Raw genomic sequence first — 22495 nt, forward strand, 5'->3', positions numbered from 1 at the left:
AAAATAAAGCAGTAGAACTATATACTATAGCTCTAGTTGTGTAAGAAAATAAAATAACTTCTATTACATGTACACATACAGAGCTTATATGAGTATAGACAATTTCTGAAAGGATATTTAAGATACCTCTTAAGTTAGCAAGGACCTATACAAGTCTCTTATGGAAGAAACATACTTTTCAGTTTATATCCTTTGGACTTTTTGAAAATTCTTTTGCATAAGCACATATTATTATTATTTTTTAATAGATCTTTATTGGAGTATAATTGCTTCACAATACCATGTTAGTTTCTGTTGCACAACAAAGCGAATCAGCCATATGCATAAACGTCCCCATATCCCCTCCCTCTTGAGCCTCCCTCCCATCCTCGCTATCCCACCCCTCTAGGTCATCTCAAAGTACTGAGCCGATCTCTCTGTGCTATGCTGCTACTTCCCACCAGCCAAGTTTTACGTTCGGTAGTGTATATATCTCAATGCTATTCCCACTTCACCCCAGCTTCACCCTCCCACCCCCTGTCCTCAAGTGCATTCTTTATGCCTGCTTCTTTATTCCTGCCCTGCAACTAGGTTCATCAGTACCGTTTCTTTTTTTTTTTAGATTCCATATATATGCGTTAGCATACGGTATTTGTTTTTCTCTTTCTGACTTACTTCATCCTGTATGACAGACTCTAGGTTCATCTACCTCACTATAAATAACTCAATTTTGTTTTTTTATGGCTGAGTAATATTCCATTGTATATATGTGCCACATCTCCTTTATCCATTCATCTGTCGATGGACATTTAGGTTGCTTCCATGTCCTGGCTATTGTAAATAGTGCTGCAATGAACATTGTGGTGCATGTCTCTTTTTGAATTATGGTTTTCTCCGGTTATATGCCCAGTAGTGGGATTTCTGGGTCATATGGTAGTTCTATTTTTAGTTTTTTAAGGAACCTCCATACTGTTCTCCATAGTGGCTGTATCAGTTTACATTCCAGTGCAAGAGGGTTCCCTTTTCACCACACCCTTTCCACCATTTATTGTTTCTAGCGTTTTTGATGATGGCTATTCTGACCAGCATGAAGTGATACCTCATTGTGGTTTTGATTTGCATTTCGCTAATAATTGGTAATGTTGAGCATCTTTTCATGTGCCTCTTGGCCATATGTATGTCTTCCTTGGTGAAATGTCTATTTAGGTCTTATGCCCATTTTTTAATTGGATTGGTTTTTTGATATTGAGCTCCATGAGCTGTTTGTATATTTTTGAGGCTAATCCTTTGTCTCTTGTTTCATTTGCAAATATTTTCTCCCATTCTGAGGGTTGTCTTTTTGTCTTGTTTATGGTTTCCTTTGCGGTGCAAAAACTTTTAAGTTTAATTAGCAAAAGCCATACAAGCTGAGATTTGGAACCACAGTGTAAGGAGACTGAGGGGGTGGTATGGGTACAGGTCCTGACAAGAAAAGGTAATATAAAAAGTATTTTTCTACTCTATAGAATTGTATGCTTTTTATATAGATCAGTGTTTGCTTGAGAGGAGCACGGGCTCCAAATAGTTAGGGGTAAGGAACTCATGCCAAGACCGCCACCACCCCTGTGCCCAGGGTGCTCTGTTCCTGCAAAGCCCCTCCAGAGGACAGAACCTTGAGAGGAGACTGGATGGAAGGCATTGTCCTCACTCCAGAACGTTCCTCCCACTTGCACGTGTTTCGTTTCACCCAGTGAACAGGACTATGTAAGGGATTCTGTTTATTGGGAATCAGTATTGTGCAGTGATTAAGAAGCAGATTCAGGAACCAAATTGCTGAGTTCAAAATGTATCAGTAGCTACCATGGGCAAGATACTTAATCCATGCCTCAGTTTCCTCACCTGTAAAGTGGAGATAATAGTACCTATCCCATGTGGGGTTGTTGTGACAATTAAATGAGTGATTTTCATGGTAAAGGAGCTTGGAGCAGTGCCTTTATATAAGTGTTATAAAAGTCTTTGTTGTTATTGTTGTTGTTATTACTGGTGTTACCATTTGGGAAAAATTACCTAAATACTTTTAAAATAATAAGTAAAAATTTAACTGGGGCTTCCCTGGTGGCACGGTGGTTGAGAGTCCGCCTGCCGATGCAGGGGACACGGGTTCGTGCCCCAGTTGGGAAGATCCCACATGCCGCGGAGCGGCTGGGACCGTGAGCCGTGGCCGCTGAGCCTGCGCATCCGGGGCGTGTGCTCCGCAACGGGAGAGGCCACAGCAGTGACAGGCCCGCGTACAGCAAAAAAAAAAAAAAAAAAAAAAATTAGCTGACATTAAATTGTACATTGATTTTGTACATGCTACTTTACATAGAACATATTTACATAACTGAAGTATATATGCATTGACTCACTCTTATAGGGTTGGTTATTTATAGAAATATTTGAAAAGTTTGCTCTCAAACTTATTTTTCTTCCTTTTCTATGTATTGTCTCTGTTTTCTGGCCGCTTTCTCAGATTTTTCTCTTTCTGAATGGTTTTAAACAATCTGATTCTGATTTGCCTTGGATTTTTGCTTTTTATTTTATGTTTCTTGAGCTTGGGTCCGTTGGTCTTCTTGGATCTGTGGGTTTATAGTTTCTATCAAATCGAGAACATTTTGGTCAAGATTTCTTCAAATATATTTGTCTTTCTCCCCAGCCCCTCTCCCCCATCTCACCTCTACTGTGAGGACTCCAATTATACGTGCATTTTGATGTTTAAAGTCATCCCATAGTTCACAGATGCTCTGTTGATTTACCTTTTAGTTTTTTCCTCCTCTATTTTGTTTTGTACAGTTTCTCTTGCCAGGTCTTTAAGTTTACTTACCTTTTCTTCTGTGGTGTCTCACCCACTATTAATCCCATCCAGTGTTTGTTTTTTTTTAATCACAGACATTTTTATCTCCTCAATAGGACCCAGACCTGTTGTCTAAGTCTTTTTTATAGCTTCCATATCTCCAGTTAACATAGTCAACCTTTCTTCTAGATTCTTTTTTTTAAATTTATTTATTTATTTATTTTTGGCTGTGTCGGGTCTTAGTTGCTGCACACGGGCTTTCTCTAGTTGCTGCGAGTGGGGGCTCCTCTTTGTTGCCGTGCGCAGGCTTCTCATTGCGGTGGCTTCTCTTGTTACAGAGCACAGGCTCTAGGCATATGGGCTCCAGTAGTTGCAGCATGTGGGCTCAGTAGTTGTGACTTGAGCACGGGCTCAGTAGTTGTAGCGAACGGGGCTTAGTTGTTCTGCAGCATGTGGGATCCTCCCGGACCAGGGATTGAACCTATGTCCCCTGCACTGGCAGGCGGACTCTCAACCACTGTGCCACCAGTGAGGCCCTCTTCTAGGTTCTTGAACATAAATTTTCTTATAACAAGTTTAATGCTTTTGTCTACTAATTTCATCATCTGTGTCATTTCTGGATTAGTTTCTATGGATTGTTTTTTCTTTTCATTATGAGTTGAATTTTCTTGCTTCTTTTTGCTTAGATGCTAGATTTTGTACATTTTATCTTGTTGGGTGCTGAATATTTTTATATTCCTAAAAATATTCTTGAGCTTTGCTCTGGCATGTGGTTACATTACTCAGAAATAATTTGCTCTCTTCAGGTCTTGCTTTTAAGCTTTGTTGCTCTGGACTAAAAGAGCTTTTAGTCTACGTTACTGTAGCTCCACTCCTGAGACAAGACCCTTCTGAATTCTCTAAGGAACACTTCATGACTTAAGAGGTTTTCTACCCTGACTTTTGGGAACAGGCACTGTGCCCAGGTGTCTAAGCTCTGAGCGCTGTTCTCTCTAATCTCTTCTTGTCCTTAGGTAGTTTCCCCAGTCTTATGTGCTGCTGAGGATTCAGCTGAATGCTGGAGGGAGACCTCTGACAGGTCTCAGGAGTTCCGTTTGTGTGCAACTCACTCTTCTCCAAAACTCTCCCCCGGGAACTTGAATCGCTATGGCTTTCCCTCACTCTCCCCTCCCTGTCCTTGACTCAGGGGGCCTCATGGCTCTGCCTGGGGTAACCTTAGGGCTCACTCTGCTTGTCTCCCATCTCTCACTGTCATTCATTTCCTCATGTCCAATGTCTTAAGAGTCACTTTCCCCACATACTTGTCCAATTTTTTAGTTGTTTCAAGTGGGAGGGTTACTGCTCCCTGTTACTCTGTCTTGGCCAGAAGTGGTATCACCCTGCTCTAGGCTCTAACTTAAATTAAAAAAAAAAATTAAAAAAAAGAATAAAAACAAATAGCCCTTGTCCACCCACTCCCGGTCTGAAATTCCAGAGGCAGCCACATTCAACTCTCGTTACACGTTCTCCTGGTGTCCCTCTAGATTTTGTACCTCTCACTGCCCCTCTGTTCAGAGAGGCCTCCTCTTACCACAGTCTAAAACAGCACCCTTGTCTAGCTCTGTCTCATCACTCTGCTGTATTCTTCACTGCACTTTTTGTGTTTTGACTTTACCATGTTTGTTTATATGTTTATGATTGGCCTTCCTCACTAGAAAGGATGTGTGCTCCATGAAGACACGAAGACTGGGCTCTTCTCTGTTTTCTTCTCTGCTGAATCCTCAGAGCCTAGAACAACTCCTGGGCACATTGTAGTCCCTTAGTAAATATCTGTTAAATAATTAAATGAATGAATGCCAGATACTGTGCTACGTGTTTTCCAAACATCATCCTTTGCTGCCCCCACCTTAGAGGTAGATAACAAGTACTAGGAGCTTGCCAGGAAAGCCAAGAAAGAAGAGAGTTTTCCTGGCAGCCGGAAAAGCACGTATCAGAAACTATTAAAAAAAAAGTCTGGTATGGAATTTAGGAACGTAAGATTTATTAAACTGACTCCATTTCTTGCTTCATTCATATTGTCATGGAAATTCTGATTAAGCAACTTCCTTTCCAAGGTGTTTTCCCAGAATTTAAAAGAAAAAAGTCTTAACAGTATTAGGTATATTGTGCATTTTTAAAATGGCAACATAATAAAAATATTAGAATTAAAATTTATCACATACTTTTCCCTATGTGTGCACGTGTGCGTATTTATAATACTTCCCCCCACCCCCGCACCCAAAGTGAATTTAGCGATTGTGAAAAGTAACTGTGGACCTTGGTAATGGAGCCGTCTGGTCGATAGAAGGGATGACATTCCATGAGACAGCTGCTGTGTAATGTGTCTTATCCGTGGCTTTCAGGAGGGGGCACCTGAGGGGCAACCTAGTAGGTTGAACCTTACTGAGTCTTCAACTTTCTCCTCCTTCTGTGGATTCTTCAGCAGACGTGCCAATTAAAGTGATGGTTTTTGTGATGAAGCCTCAAGTAACTGGACTCAAAACGTAACTTCATTTTATTTCACATAGCTCAGCAGTTGGAAACTACTTTCATTGCTCCCACATTGTCCTGATTTAAATCTGGGACCTGACACTAAAAAGAGGGCTCTGTATGCTATTAAACAAGCCCCCAAGTTGAAGCTGTGTTTCTTTTGTTGGTGTTTCTCAGGGTGCTTTCCTCATTGTATTCCTGGCTTTGAATGGTCTTTGCAGAAGAATAATTTTCTTTAGTGAACTAGTAAACAAAATTTTTTTCTAAAAAATAATGTATGTATATCTGAGAGTTTGAAGCATATGCATATGTTTTTAGAAGAAAATATTTTCACTAATTCACCAAAGTATTTTTTAGGGGGATTTCTTGGGGGAAAAAAACAGTTGATTAAATTGATAGAAATTTACCACTTTAATAAAAGCAGGTTTCTTAAACTGAGTCATGGAACAGAAGATTTCTAATTGGAAGGAGTGCAAAAATATGAACACATTTTATGTTTGATGATATAGTTTCTGGCTTTCCAAAAAAGTCACATTTACATATAAGGCAGAAATATAGAGCCATAGAGATCTATTTTCATAATGAAGGTGTGTGACCTCATATCTCATATTCTAACTTTAAGTAGCTCTTTTTAGGGCTAAAGTAAGCCTGCTTTTAACACTCTTCAGTGTCACATGACCTCAACTTTAGTTTCGTTTTCTTCAGAAGGGCAATTGAAATGGGAACCCAGGCTTATTAAGTCATGGAACAATTCCGCTTCATCTTGGTGATGACAAACTCTCGCTCAGCAAAGCAGGAGTCAAAGACAAACTCTAGGAAATAACAGAGCACCTTCTCTTCAGCTCCTGTCAAGCAGCCTTCCCCCACCCACTTTAACATCGTGTTCTCATGAGCATTTCATAATATTCCTCATCCCTTGTTCCCCGTCTTGACCCACTGACCTAAGAATCAAGAAAGTGTCATGTTAGTGCCTACTAATTAGTGCACCCAGAGAGCCTTTTCATCTGGCCTTTCAACCTCCTGGAGGTGGGAGCACAAGCTGTCACTCGTATCACGCAGGGAAAATGAACCTTTACTACATTTTCCCTGTTTTGCAAACAGCAGAATTAGCCAGCTGAGGCGAGATGAATATGCAGGTTAGGAAGAAATTAACCTAAAAGGCACTACTGTTTGCATTATTGTCTTAGAGATGACACGGCACTGCCCGCATTGAAATACCCATAACGCAATGCTGTGGGCCTGCGATTTTTGCCAGACTGTCGCTGTGGCATCGCACTTGTATTTCAATGCCATCATATGCATTTGGTGAAGTAATTTTAGGAGAGAAGTGTTCTCTGATTAAAAAGTTAAGGAGCATTTTAAGGCATTTAAGTTGCCACTGTTTTTAGACACGTTTGTGGGGATACTGCCGTTTGTTAGTGAGCATTTGGCTCCAGGGCTCATTAATCAGTGCTGTTGGGCCAGGGTCTCCTGAGCCTTCTGGGTTTTGGGAGATCAGCTACTGTAATTAAAGGGATGAAATATATCATGGTCACAAACTTACCACATCAGACAATTGAGGGTTTGGAACTGGTGGAATTAATCTTTTTTATTTTTTTCTTAGGTGTTTAAGATAGAAGTGCTAATGAATGGAAGAAAACATTTTGTTGAAAAAAGGTACAGCGAATTTCATGCCCTGCACAAAAAGGTAACTTCGCCCCCCCCCACCCTTTTCTCTATAAGGCAGATGGTGTAGCACTAAGCCTGCTTTCTGTGGTTCCTAAGAGCTTTAATAGTTCTTGGAACAGGTTGACTTCTTTTATCACGAAGTAAATTTCCATTTAAAATAAATTGTTCCGTCCTTTCAAGGTGTGCTTTCTGAGTAGGTGGGTTTTCTGTTAAGATCTTTTGCATAAATAGATGTGTGACAGCAAGCTGTTTATATTATACTGTGCTGGGTATTGTAGGCTCAGAAAGAATAAGACCCAGACCCTATTTTATCCATAAAATACACTTAATGTGTTTTACACAAAGGAAAAAAAAAAAAGAACATTTTACAGGAAGAAATTTATTAAAATCAACTTATACTTACATATACATGGAAAAAAATATACATGTCACATGTATTCAAGGACTGTTTGGGGATCATGTAAAGGGGGATCATAGCTTCTTTTGAATTATAAAGGCCGCTCTACAAGCCTGGTGTTTCAGTTCTCAGATCCCTTTCATTAAAAGCCTTTGATAAAAGAAACAAGAAGGCAAAAGGAATAGCTGAGTTTTGGGAGACATGGTCAGTAAAGAATAGAAGAGGGAATAATTTTTATTTTCTAGCAAAATTTAATGTTTTGAAGGTTATAAATTAGTATTGAGGTGATGAAATTACCTTAATAACTAGAAATACCTCATGAAATTGCCTAGAAAATCACCACATATGAGTTAATGCAGTTTTACCATTTTTTCTTTTGTATACATATATATTCATATCTGTGTGTGTGTATATATATATATATATATATACTTCCTATATATGAATATATATATTTATACACACACATATATAAAATGTATGGCACGGTTCAGTTTCTTCACTTTTGTTACTTTGTTAGGTAAGAAGTTAGTGGAAAGATACTGAGTAAGTATGTTCAGAAAGAATCTATTCTTTTAACTTCCTTAAGGACCGCTTAAATTTTCTGGAAAATGTCAGTGCATAAATGATGTGATAGTGTGCTTATTACTCTGTATTAAAAGCTCTGTAGCTAAAATTAAAATTTCTTACTTTTTGGTAGTCAGGAGAATAGAGTATTGAGTAAAAACTTTCACAGGTTATATTGAGAAGTGAGTGAGCCTCTATCCCTCTGTTTTCTTTTGAAGAGGAGCTGTCAGTTATCTGTACACTTTTCCATTAGGATGGCAAGGAATAATTTACCTTGAATTTTTCAGTTAACATTGTGTTACATCCAGGTTTACTTCCAAAAGAAGCAACACAGGTGAAATACAGATTTAGGCTGGGTGTTGCCAGCTGACTTTACAAAAGCCCTACCCCTCAACCCGGGGCTTCAAAGAGGAACAAACATGGGGGCTGGCTCTCACGTCCTTCTCAAGAATTTCTGGCTTTGTTCACTTGTTTATCGAGGAAACAGATTCTAGAGAGATTTCTGCTGGGTACCTCATGAAATAAGTCTGTACAATGGGATTAAAACCAGAACTCCTCCCCTCCCCAGCCTCTGATGCCAGAGTCTGGACCAGGCAGCCTGTCACATGCAAGCCTCCTTCCTAACCTGCCAGGTCTCCATTACCCCGACACAGCCCAGCTGTCCCCACCAGATATTTGGGGACCAACTCCACACGAGGCACAGCTGGGTGACTGCCAATTAGGCCCGCCCTGAGCAAGAGGCTGCCCATGCTTCTTACGAGTGGAGGGTGACTACTCTGCTCTCTTTTCTAGTACGATTTATTTTCTTCTGCAGAAGAGGACCCTTTCCCCAGTGATTACAGGCAGTTCTTAGATTCTCACAGTCAAAAAAGATTTCTAGATTTTCTAGGACTCTTCTCTCAACTTCTGCAATTCTGTTAATAATTTTAGCTATTCTTAAAATTATATCATCAAGTCTATTAGAATTAAGAGAGTAGAAATTCTCAGACCTCTCAATTTTGCATGTTTTTGGCAGCCTCATTAAAACATCCTTACAGGGACTTAGAGAAAAAAATAACATTGTGGGGCAGAGTTTTAGTTGGCAGACACTAAATCTTGTGTGTTATAGAGCAGAAAGGGGCTGCTAGAAGTCCCCTTTATTTGTCCCATTTGATAATTGTATTAGATTTGATGAAAAGGTAACTTATTATAAAAGACAATTAAGTACAAATAATGGCAGGGTGTAAAAATAAACATAAATCTGTAATCTTGACTGTAAAGTTGTGTGTTAAGGAGGATTGAAATGGGCAAAAAAATTAATCAGAATATACAAGCTTTAGTGATTACTGCTGCCACCTTGTACAACTTTATCCTTTTATTACAATTTTGGTACCCTAGTTTCCATATTTGAATTTTGTGATGTGCTTTGAATGTTCTGTTTTTACATGAAATACCTTCCCTTTTAATTCAAGTTAAATCTATTCCTGTTTAATTTTTTTGAATATTCAGTTATTTCTGCAGTGGATGCCATTTGCTCTGTTGTCAGTGTCCTGTTTTCCCTTACACTTTACATTACACTTGTTAAAGTTTTTAGTCACTGTCCCCAAGTTAATTCTAAAATCATATAGGAACTATTAATAAGTGCTTTGTACCTTTAGAATAGTAGTTGCATGGCTCATCTCCATATACCACAAACACACAAAAATGCCTCCTGGCTTGTCAGGCTCATTTTGAGGCAGAAACTAAAACCATTACCCATTTGGCAGTTCATCTGGTTGTTTGAAGTTCTTAATGATTACTACTTCTCCCAGACTTTTATAATTTTTGATATTAAAGTATGAAAACAATATTCTCATCCTCTACACTTTTCTTAGGATTCCTTTCTAATTTTTGGAAAAATTCAAGAGTTTTTTTTTCCCCTATATGCTTTATTTTCATCCCCTCAAGTAAGTTTAGTTTTTTAGATTATAAAGCTAAATCTTGCAGAAAGTTTGGGGACAGGAGAAATAACTCCTTGTTACCAACATATATTTCTGCTATGCTAATACAATTGCTGTTTTCCTTCTTTTCTTGCTTTTTTTTTTTTTTTGCGTTACGTGGGCCTCTCACTGTTGTGGCCTCTCCCGTTGCGGAGCACAGGCTCCGGACGCGCAGGCTCAGCGGCCATGGCTCACGGGCCCAGCCGCTCCGCGGCATGTGGGATCCTCCTGGACCGGGACACAAACCCGCGTCCCCTGCATCGGCAGGCGGACTCTCAACCACTGCGCCGCCAGGGAAGCCCACTTGCATCTTTTAATGGAACAAATGCCGCTGTGCTAGTGGGGTTCCTTCATGGTGATAATTATGGTATAGAAGTTAAGTGTGGAAGCTCTGGCAGCAGAATGTTCCTGAGCCTGCCTTTACCTCTTAAGTCCGTGGAGCAAGTTGAGTGATCTTTCTGTGCCTCCGGTTCCCCCGTTTTAATATGGGAACAGTGAATGTGCTAACTTCACAAGACTGTTTTCCAGACTAAACGAAATCGTGTGCATTGCATGGCCAACTTCTAATGATTGATAGCCTTCATTACATATAACTTTTTTTTTCCATTTTCAAGACTGTTTCCTTTAAGCTAGATTACAAAAGAAGCATTCTCTGTTAAAGAGTATAGATATTTTTACAGCTCCAGTTATATATTTACCAAATTACTTTTTTCCAAAATGGTTGTAGCAGATTTGTAATGCAACCAGCAAGCATGAAAGTATCTCACCAGCTTTGCATATCACCCCCCCCAATGATATGTATTTAGCAGGCGATATATGTGGCCTTTTTGCTGTTTTCATTGGTATTTCTTAAGCTTATGATTGTAGCCCCTCTATTTGGAATTCTCTTTATGTGCTGTCCCATTTTTCTGCTAGGGTCTCTGGTTTTGATCATTAGTTTGCATGGCCTATTAATAAAATACTAGCCGCTTGATGAAGCTGTTTTTCACCATGGACTTTTTAAATTTTGGCTATGATATTTATTTTAATTTTCAAAAGTTTTACCTTTTTATGGTCTCTAATATGTCAGTTTCACCCTTTCAGACTATGTGTAAGATTAGTTTTTCTTCCAGAGCTCTGGAAGTATTCGATTTCGCTTTCTTTTAGTTTTTCTGGATTGGTACTTTTTGAAGTGTGAACTTTGGGTGACCTGAAGCCGAACAGTATTTATTAAATTGCAGATTCCTGGGCACCACCAGGCATGCTGAATCAGAATCTTTGTGATAGAGCCCAGTAATCTGCCTGTTAAATCAGCATCCCAGGTGATCTTAATGCCTGTTGAAGTTTGAGAATTCCTATTTGTGTCGTTATATTTTTAAAGGCATCTCTTAGACACAACCCTCCCTACCTCCCCCTGCATCACACACTGAAGCCACAAGGTGTGAGACCTTGGAAGTCTTTCCTACCTTTCTCTTATCTTTCACTTCCAGGGTGTCAGCAAGTCCTGTTGATTCATTCTTCCAAACTTCTGTAATAAGCACCATTTAATTTTTCATTTTGTACTCCTACCATCTCAATCTAGAGTCTTGCTACTTTATGTAAGTATTTCTTTAACTGTTTCTCATCCTTGTCTTCTTATTCATCCTCCGCTGCAGGCAATTTTCCTAGAGCACTATTTTCATCTTCATTTTATTGGTCAAAAACCTTGAAATGTGTCTGTATTATCTACCAAATCATGGACATTGACTTTTGAGACCAATAGTCTTAAACTGTGCATTAGTTTTCTGTTACTGTTGTAACAAATCATCACAGACTTAGTGGCTTAAGACAACACACATTTGTAATCTTACTCTAAACGTGTCGGCAGGACTATGTTCCTTCTGGGGGGCTTTAGGAGGGAATCAATTTCCTTGCCTTTTCCAGCTTCTAGAGGCTGCCACCTTTCTTGGCTCATCACCTTCTTTTGTCTTCAGAGCCAGCAACCACATCACTCCAACTTCTATTTCCATCGTCACATCTCCTGTCATCACATCTCTTCTCTCTGACTTGGTCACCTCTGCCTCCGCCTTGAGATTACATTGGGCCTACCTGGATAATCCAGGATAATCTTCCCATTTCAAGATACTTGATTTAATCACACCTGTAAGGCAGTGCGTTCACAGGTTCCAAGGCTGACGATGTTGACATCTTTGGGAGGGCCATGATTTTGTCTACCACAAACCCCTTTACTGGCCAGCCTTAGTTTCTCACTGCTTCTCCCAAGAAAAAGTTAGTGGCAGCCAAGCCAGTCTTCCCTGTCACCCCAGTATATGAAAATCACTGCCTCTCTGTCTTTGCCATGCTGAATGTCCTTCCCTCTGTGTTCTCATCTATTCAAACAAAACTAAAACGTTTCAGGTTCTTCTTTCAAGTGATTTTCTTTTATTCCTTCATCTCTTTGTTCTTGGAACTCCTTTTCCATTTAGGAGGTTTCTACTTAAATTTAAAACGTCTGAGATAATTAAAACTCAGTTATCCCTAAGCTTTGTCTAACTAGAAGATATATTTTAAAAAACTAGGGACAATGTCCTTAACTAGACTTATCCTGGTGATCATTTTGTATTGTATAGAAATATCAAGTCACTGCCAGGAACTAACATAGTGTTGTAGGTCAATTACACTTCAAAAACAAACAAACTCATAGAAAAAGAGATCAAATTTGTGGTTACCAGAGTCGGGGGGGGTAGAGGGAGGTGGAATTGAATAAAGGCAGTTAAAAGACACAAACTTACAGTTATAAGATAAATAAGTACTAGGGATATAATGTACAACATGATAAATATAATCAACACTGCCGTACATTATATATGAAAGTTAAGAGAGTAAATCCTAAGAGTTCTCATCACAAGGAAAAAGATTTTTTTCTTTTTCTTTAATTTTGTATCTATAGACGAGACAATGGATATTCATTAAACTTACTGCGACAATCGTTTCATGATGTATGTAAGTAAAATCGTTACGCTGCACACCTTAAACTTACGCAGTGCTGTATGTCACTTATATCTCAATAAAACTAGAAGGAAATAAATAAATAAAGTAGGGACCATGTCTTATTTTTTGTACCTTCCTCACTGTTAGTGTTGGGCACTTATTAGGCGTTAAATAAGTATTTGGCAAATGGGATATTTGGAGAATATTATGCATTTTTATGAATTGCTGGAGGAATGCTTTGGTCAGCAAGAACAGTTTCTACTGTGGGAGTTTAGTTCACTGTGAGTCTAACCCCAGGTTACACTTGCCCCTGTTTCGTAGCTCTGCCAGTACAGGGTGGGAAAACACCACCACCATACTGAAACCAGAACAGACCCCCACCCTGTTCTTCTCTGGTCACTCTCAGCAGGGTATTTTCAAAAAAAAATAAAGTTATAGGGTGCTCTCCTCCCGGCTCAGGCCCAGGCTGTGACAGGGTAAGAGCTTTCTCTGTGACCCCCTGCACCACAGGCTGTGCCCCGCTACAGCCAGGTAACTTGCACCGTCAATGGGGGTCCTGGAAAGCAGCGTCCGTCCCGAGGCCCCAGTCCCCGGTGTGGAGAGGAAAGCCTTCCCTGCATGGCAGACTGCTGAGCCCAGTCTGCGTTGCCTTCCCAGCTGTCAGTTCCAGCCCAGCCTTATGTTCACAAAAGTTTCAGGGAAATATGGTGCTGGTTCATTCCTAAATGAATGAGTTCTTGTGACTGCCTACTTTTGGCCTGAGTAGACTGTTGCATTCTCATATTTAATTTAACGAAGTCCACATTTCAGAAAAACCAAAAAACTGCTGTATGGGGCTAAACCAGGGGTACAGCACCTCGTGAAGTGTCTCTAAAGGGAACCCTGAGGAGGTAGGGTGACAACATGGAATAAAAGATTGAATGCTCCCCCAAGTGTCCCCCACGTCTTTCCTTAAACCTTTTTTCCCTTTTTCATCTTTTTATTCGCGTGCTTGGGAAAAGTATTTCTGTTCCTTTCCGTGGAAAATGGTTGCTATCACCAACGTATATGCAGCAGGTCTTTACGGAGTAAGTTCTGTGTCAGCTCCTCTAACAGTATGAGAAGGGAAGGGAGTGGTCATGCCAGGCAGAGGGGATTGTGTTTGTGGTGTCGTGGAATCTGGTCACTATCTGTGGGGATCAGAAAGGCCGTTTGGCTGGACGCAGCCTGGACGCAGTTAATCATCGGATGGAGTGGCAGAGGGGTATTTATCTTGTAAGCAGCTGAGCGCTCCTGGACACATACTGTCTTGGGTCTGTCTCTCCTCATCTAGAGCCCTTCATCACTCACCTACAAACGCTGTCACCGAGCCCAGCAGCTATGATGATCGGCTTCCTCAGTACTCCTGACATAAATAAAAAGGAAAAATCTTTTCAGTACTATATCTTCAAGAATTTTTATAAGAAGGAGAGGAGGACAGATAATGGAGTTGATTGTCTATTCTGAAATGTAAGAAATGTTGTGGTTCAGTAGTGTTAAAGAAGTGTCTTTTTGTTTAAAGTGAAACTTAATAAGCCTTTTACCTCCAAGTAATTAGCATTTTCTGGCTTTGTTCTTGTTTGAGAAATACCTCAAATAGTGTGGAGATGAGATATGTATTTATTCCCTTACAGATAATCATAAATTACTCCTCTCTCTCCCCTCCCCCAATACTAAATCAGTCTCATCAATAAATTAATATATTATAGTATTTCCCATTGAACGAAATAGAACTCACCTTTGACCCCATGCTTCCCTCCCATGTTCACCCCCTTGCTCTCCTCTCTCAGTATAATTCCTGGGAAGAGGAGCCTCTGCCTTCCCGCTTCCCGCTCTTCTTTACCCAGTGTCTTTGACTTTGCAGGATCGCTCTGCACAGTCTGATCATGCCCCTTCTAGAAACACTTCCCTGACTCAACTTACCATTTCACCGCCTCCTCACTGTTTGCCCTGCCTCTCTTCCCTGCCCCTCAGAGTTGGATGTCTCAGGCCGTGGACTTTGTATTAGTTTTCTCCTGCAGGGTAACAGATTGCCACAAATATAGCAGCTTTAACCACACAAATGTGTTACTTCAGTGTCCCCGTGGGTCAGGAGTCAGGGCACAGGTTAGCTGGCTTCTCTGCTCAGAGTCTCATCGGGCTGAAGTCCGGTGTTGCCAAGACTGTGATCTCATCTGAGGCTCGGGGTCCTCTTCACGTTGTCATGTCCTCATTTGGGTAGAATTCAGTTCCTTGCAGTCATAGGACTGAGGTCCACTGTTTTCTTGGTGACGGTTAGCCAGAGGTGGTTCTCCCCTCCTCGAGGCCACCCTCAGGTCCTAGCCATGTGGCTTTGTCATAACACACAACTCACTTCTTCAAAGCCAGCAGTCCGCTGGGACTGGGTTTCATAAAGTGGGATCTGATCAAGGGATTGCCTGTCTCGTTGTGTAATGTAACCCAATCAAAGGAGTGACTATCTCACCACATTCACAGGTCCTATCCAGACCCAAGGGAAGGAATTTTATAGGCATGTGCACCACGAGGCAGCATCTTGAGAGCTTCTCAGGATTATGCCCCTCACAGACCTTTTCCTCCATCCGTACCGAACTCCCAATGTCGTGGCCTCTAGTTCCGTGGCTCTCAATACCACTTAGATATTCTCACTCCCAGTTTACAGACTCATATACAACTGCCTGCAAATTATCTCCACTTGGTTGCCTGTTGGGCATCTCTGACTTGAAATCACCAAAACGGAACAATTGATTCCTCTGTGTCAGGATTATCTTTGGTTGGATATAATAGAAACTTGACTAGGTCCCTTAAACAAGTGAGAGATTAATAATTCTCACATTGCGGCTTCCCTGGTGGCGCAGTGGTTGAGAGTCCGCCTGCTGATGCAGGGGACACGGGTTCGTGCCCCGGTCCGGGAAGATTCCGCGTGCCGTGGAGTGGCTGGGCACGTGAGCCATGGCCGCTGAGCCTGTGCGTCCGGAGCCTGTGTTCCACAACAGGAGAGGCCACAACAAGTGAGAGGCCCGCGTACCGCAAAAAATAAAACTAATTCTCACATTTACAAGAAAACTAAAAGCAGGCAGTCCAAGTTGATGTATCGATTCTGTAATATCTATGTTCCAGGCTCCTTTTATCTTTCCACTTCACCATCTTTATTTTAGGATGTGACTTTCACCCTCTGGTTACAACATAGCTGCTGTCCCTCCAGGAATTGTTTCCACATTTCTGGCAGAAAGAAGAGCCAGTTTCTCTTTTTCAGGAAAACAGGAGCCCAACCCAGTGGACTTAAACTGCATTTCATTAACAACTCTGTCATATTATAAAGGAACCTGGGAAATCAAGATTTTTTGCTTAGCATTTTGGCCCTCTGAATGACACTGGTGTTTTTTTGCTTGTTTTGTTTTGTTTTATTTTACAAGAAGAAGAAGGGAGTGAATATTGGATAGGCAGCTTGCAGTATCAGCCATATCCCCACTGTGGTATTCGATTTTGCTGCAGGTGACGCTAGAACTAAAATAATGGTGACCTTAACAGTGAGATACACGTTTATTTCTCTCTCACATAAATATCTAAGGCCGGTGTGGCAGTTTCATGGGCCTCAGGGACCCAGGCTTTCCTCTTGTGGTTTCCCTCTTCGCAACACAAGGCTTCCATCTCATGGTGGAAGGTGACTGCTCCAGGTCTAGCCGTTACATGGGCAAGTCAGCCGGCAGGAAGGAGGAAAGGAAAGAAGGAACAGTCCTTCCCTTTAAGAACACTTCCTGAAAGTTGCACAGACATGTCTGTTTACTTGCCTTTGTCCAGAATTCAGTCATACAGCCACACATAGCTTCCAGGGAGATTGGGAGATGTGTTCTTTATTCTGGGCAATCATGTACTTAGCTCAAAATTAGGAGTTCTGTTCTACAGAAGAGAGGGACGGTGGATTTGGGGAGATAACTAATGTTCTCTGCCACCTAGTCTAAACCTGGCATTCTACCACCTTTCATAAACAGGGCGCTGCCAGCTGAGGTCAAAGACCTGAAACAGTCAAAGTCTTGGGGTCATTCTATCACCTCCACTTTTCACCTACTCTGCAGCCTTCTGCTTCTCCCCACCTCCACTGCCACGACCATAGTCCACGTCACCGTCGTCTTTTGCCTGGACTCCTACAGGAGCTGCTGACTGGTCTCCCTGCTTTGATTCCACCCCCTTACAGTCCATCTTGTTCATAGAATCTAGCACGAGCTCTTTGAAGTAAAAATTTTATCAGATCATTCCCTTGCTTAAGACATTCAGTTTGCTTCCCATGTAAAATGATAAGCAAATTCCCTCTGCGGCCTGCAAGGCCCTGCAGTGTCTGATGCTGCACCTCTCTGAACCGTCTCCTCCTTGCTGAGTTTGGAACACCAGGCTCGGCCCTCCCTTTCCATTGCTGCCTCTGCTGCAGTGGCCCTTCTCCAGCTCCTAACCATGGCTCCCTCCCAGCATGACTCAGGTGGTTCCTGAGACATTCTCACCTCACACAGTCATTTCCCCAGCTGCCCCCCAGCTCACACCCCCGTCTGTTACTCTCTGCCCTCACCCTGTTTTATTAACATGTTTATTGTTTTTTTTGTCCATTTCCCGGTATGCCAGCCCCATGAAGGCAGGAGTGTCCCTAACACATAGGAGGAGCTTGGTGTCTTCTGTTCCATGACCTTCCTCAGGGGCGCTTTGTTTACCCTAGAACTTATTTTTTCTGACAGACAAAAGAATAATGTACTTTAACGAATCCTAAATTTATCCATCTTCTCCATACTCTCTGCTACGTGGAATCCACCTTCTTCCTGGAGGTTTTTGTTTTAACCTAGACTGATAGTTCTCTAGGCCTGCTGTGTTCAGCTGCCCTTGGGTTTCCCTTCCCCATGCTGATGGGGAAGAGCTATGAGTCCTGATCCTATTTTTCCTCTTTGTTGGTTTAATTTCTCAGTTTTCCGGAATTACATGCTCAAATTTGGGTAAAAGAAGGCACGGGAGGTAAACTTTCTCTCACACTTAATTGATGAGATTCTGGTTATAAAAATCCATGTCAAATTGGATCTTTGGAGCATTGATCTTCTAGCATCCATTGTTGCTGGTGACAAGTCAGTTGCCAATACAGTTCTGCTTCCTTTGTTTGCCAACTAATGTTTTTCCCTCTGTCTTCTCTCTGTCCTCAATATTCTGAAATCTCAACTGATGAATGTCAGTAAATGTGGATCCTTTTTTATACATTATGCTGGTACTCAATAGGTCCTTAATCTGAAGACATATATTAGGTCCTATAAAAATTGCTTTTCTTTGAAAATGTCTTCTATTCTTTATGAAAGGCTTATTACTTTCATATTAAATCTCCTAGATTAATCCGATATGTGTTTTATCTCTTCACCTACCCTTTCTCTCATTTTGTTTATTCTACACTTTGAGAGACTTCCATCATTTTATATTCTACCTCTTTTAACTTATTTCTCTGTCATGTTTTTTTAATTTCTGTCATCTCTTTCTTCTTCTCTGATGGTTTCTTTTTCATAGCAACCTGTTCTTGGGTTTTTTAAAAACCTGTTCTTGTTTTATAGAAGCAATATCTTCTCAAACCTCCCTGCGGATATTAAAGATCTCTTCTGTTATTTGATTTCTCTGTTTCCTTTGGGATTAGTTGTTCCATTTGTTTTTCTTGTCCTTTCTCTTTCATAGTGCTGGCTTTCCTATGAAAGTGATCTTTGACTGCCCATCCAGTTATTCTGGGTATTTGTCACTGGTCCCTCTGCTTTGGGTACATAAGTCTAGTACCTCTGTAGGGTGTGTCAACTTAAGGGCTTCATTATAGGGAATGAGGGTAGAGAGGCAGATATTAGGCTGGGGACCCCATGAAAACCAGAATGACTAGAATGGCAAATACCTTTCTTCAACCCAAACACTTCCTTCAGTTTCTTTAGGAACACTGACCCTTTTTTACTGGGGGAGGGTGTGCATGCTTAGGGATGACACTGGGCTGCTAGTCATCTCTGTGGTCTTTGGCACAGGCTGGGGCATAGACTGATCCCTCTTCCCTTTCCCTCCTCCTCTTATGCCAGTCCTGAGCACAGAGCCTCTCAGGCTGCTGAGAAGATTGATGTCCAGACCCTCTGTAGTCCCTTCCTGAGGAGGTCTGGGCTGGGGCTTCCTCCGCTCCAGTGTTTTCTTTAGATCATGCTTCTGCTTTCCGTCTTTTTAGAAAGCTGTTAATCTCTTGCTTGGTGATTGCCCCTTCCTCCCTGCCCTGTTCTCTGTGTTGTTCTGAGGCCTATTCCCTTTGGCCTTTTTCTTTTTCTAATATCTACCAGGACTGAATTCAGGTATATGAAACAGGAAGTCCAAATACCAGTAACCTTAAAAAAAGAGGAAGGGGGCTATTTTTTTCCCCTTAAAAAGCAAGTCTGGAGGCGGGCAGTCTGGGGTGTTGTGGCAGCTCCAGGCAGTGTGCAGGCACCAAGTCCTTTTTTCTGCTTGCTCATCTGGACACCTGTCTTCCATCCTAAGAGTTTCCTCATGGTGGCAAATGGTCACAGCCGCTCCAGCCATCATAGTCGCATTCTAGGCAGGAAGGGGTGAAAGGGGAGTAGTATAGAAGGTGCCAGCTAGCTGAGTCTGTTCCACTTTAAAAGAGATTTTATGGAACGCTTTTCTCAGTGATTTCTGATTACCTTTGACCTCCGCTCTCTGCAAGGGGGTGTGGGAAATTTAGCTTTTTAAGCTGAATTTAGCTGAATGCAGTATTGTTTCCAATAATTTAGGCGTTTGGTGAGGAAGACAAGGAGGATAGATTTGGGCTTGCAGCTAATACTTTCACAGTGTTCTGTTAGTGGCGCTTCAGGTATGGAGGGAGAAGGCAAGCAAGGGCTTAGCCTAATGTCTTGAGACAAGTGCTCATCTTTGGAATGCACAAAGACCCCTTTTGCATAGTGTACAACAAATTTCAGCTTACATGGTTAATGAAGATATGCTTATGTATGAGAACTTTTTTTATTACAGTTTTAGGTGCTGGGGTTTAGCTGTGTGCATTTTCTTAGAGGTCATTATGCCATTTCTTTGCATGTGTAGTAAAGGAGCAGTCTCAGTTGAGTTTTCCAACTTTTTACTCAAAGCATTAAAAGTCTTTCCATCTTAGAGGCAGTGTGTTAGCTTCGTCTGTGTTGCCACTGTAACAAGTTAGCATAAACTTAGTGGCTTAAAACAACAGAAGTTTATTATCTTATACCTCTCAAGGTCAGAAATCCAAATTGAGTTTCACTGGGCTAAAGTTAAGGTATCAATGGGCTAGAGGAGACAATCCATTCCTTTCCTTTTTCTGGCTTCCATAGGTCAGCGGGGCTCATGACCCTTCCTCCATCACCTAAGCCAGTCATGTAGCATCTTCCAGTCTCTCGCTGACCCTGGTCCTCGTGCCTCCCTCCGGATAAATCAGGATCCTTACCATTACATTGAGCCCACCTGGATATCTATGGTAATCTCTCCTAGTAAGACACTTAATTTAATCAGATATATAAAGTACTTGGCCCTGTAAGGTAATATTCACAGATTTAGGATGCGGATGTGATAGGATGCACCTGTGACAGGCAGCTCTAACTCAACGTCCGATAGAATTTTCCTTTATCTATATAGTCCCTTAAGACTGCTGCCCAGGAAGGCTTAGCTGAGAACCGTCACTCAGTTTTCATGAACAAAATTTAGACCTAATGCTTAGGAATTTTGGAAGGATCAGTCTTTTCTTTTTAGAACTTTTTTTTAATAGAACTTTTAAGAAACTCTCCATACGATGTGGTCTAGTTCATATGGCATTTCCAGGGATGATGGTTATAAACAATTGCATTCTGTTTTCCTTTTTTATGTGAAAAATATGTAGAAAGACTTTTCATCAGAAAAGTACTTCTTCGGGCTTCCCTGGTGGCGCAGTGGTTGAGGATCCACCTGCCAGTGCAGGGGACGTGGGTTTGAGCCCTGGTCCGGGAAGATCCCACATGCCCAACTAAGCCCATGTGACAAAACTACTGAGCCTGCACTCTACAGCCTGCGTGCCACAACTACTGAAGCCTGCACACCTAGAGCCTATGCTCTGCAACAAGGGAAGCCACTGCAATGGGAAGCCCAGGCACCACAACAGAGAGTAGCCCCCACTCGCTGCAACAAGAGAAAGCCCAAGCCCAGCAACAAAAGACCCAAAGTAGCCAAAAATAAGTAAATAAATAAATTTATAAAAAAACAGAAAAGTACTTCTTCCAACTAAAATTTTGTTGTATTAATTGTTTTTGGAAATTATAAACTTCTATACTTCCTTTATAGTTCATTTACTGAACTCTTAATTCTTCAGGAAAAATAATTCCCATCTGAAATGCCAGATGATGTATAACAATAACAACTACCAAAACACAGAACTCCTGTCCTGAAACCTGAACATTTAGGACAGCTAAAGAAACAATTTTTGATGAAATTTCAGTGTATATATATTTTCCTCTATATTTTTATTGGAGATAGCAGTGGTTCACTTCCTTTTATTGGCTTTTCCCTCAAATAATGTCGTTATAATTAAAACACATTTTCTATGTTTTTTTCTGTCTTTATAGCTTAAGAAATGTATTAAAACTCCAGAAATCCCTTCCAAACATGTTCGGAACTGGGTCCCAAAAGTCTTGGAACAACGACGACAAGGTTTGGAAACGTATTTACAGGTAAGATGTGTTTAGATCCTCAATTAATGTAGCTTAAAGAGTCATATATCTCAATATTTTTTTCTCAGAACTTATGGGTAAGATACAGAATATATCAAGCAACCAAACATTCTGAGTGATAAGAAAGTTTAAAATTATAAATATGTTGTTGGTTGGTTCTTTTAGCTTTAGTTAAGTTCTATTTAAAATTGGTTATATGGATTCGGAAAGTGAAAAATTAGTATAAAAGTAAAAACCGATGCAGAGGGATCTGTTGGTTTTTTTGTTCAGCCCTACAAATTATTCTGTTTTTTGTTTTCCCCTCCAAGATTTGCTGCTTCTTCATAGCATTCCCAGCCTTTAGGTGTTGGGTGTTGGGGAGATAATGAGAGAAACTGCATTTTCAGTGGGCCTGGCTAGTACACCTATGGAATCAAATTGAGAATGAGTATATAAAACTTACTTCTGTTGAAGTACCAACTTCTTTGAAAATTAAAATGTATGTTTTTAAAAGAATGCAGAGGATGCTCTTTTCTGTAGCTAAGAGGAGCAAACAGAACTACCTAAAAGTAAGATAAGACAAAGCAGTCTGTCTGCCAAGTGACAGAAAAAGCAAAAGGAAAGCGTGAGGTGGTGTCAGCTTCTCTGAGTTTTAAACAAAAAGGGCTAGTGGCCTCAGGTGAATATTCAGTGTAGTCATCATTAATCCAAAGAGTACTGCGTGAGGCAAGTGCTGAGAGAAGGGTTGGGGGGCTGTGGGAGCCTTGTGTTCACCAGGACACATGAGTCCACTTGAGGGGCTGACGCATGAGACTGACTGAGGTGAGCATGGCCAGGAGGGAAGGGGTGGGGAATCTTGGCTCTCAAAGAATGAAGAGCTGGACATCACCTCGGAGTTCTGAGTTTACCGCGATGATCTATCTAAGACATGTTGCATCAGAGAAGTCGGCAGCCATGACTG

The 22495-nt window shown here is 41.2% G+C and overlaps 1 protein-coding gene across 2 annotated transcripts in view; it reads left to right on the forward strand.

Moving 5' to 3' along the window:
- The window catches only part of SNX24 (sorting nexin 24), a 162586-nt gene that overhangs the window by 79083 nt on the left and 61008 nt on the right, over positions 1–22495 (forward strand). Inside the window, exons 2-3 of one of the 2 annotated variants that reach the window (XM_030869791.3) lie at positions 6903–6986; positions 21451–21555. In XM_030869791.3, coding sequence (XP_030725651.1) covers positions 6903–6986; positions 21451–21555 — 189 coding nt within the window. The remainder of the gene's footprint in view (positions 1–6902; positions 6987–21450; positions 21556–22495) is intronic. The other variant, XM_060296147.2, reaches the window with a different exon arrangement.

The sequence above is a fragment of the Globicephala melas genome, chromosome 3 (assembly GCF_963455315.2).
Source record: "Globicephala melas chromosome 3, mGloMel1.2, whole genome shotgun sequence".
Lineage (NCBI taxonomy): Eukaryota > Metazoa > Chordata > Mammalia > Artiodactyla > Delphinidae > Globicephala > Globicephala melas.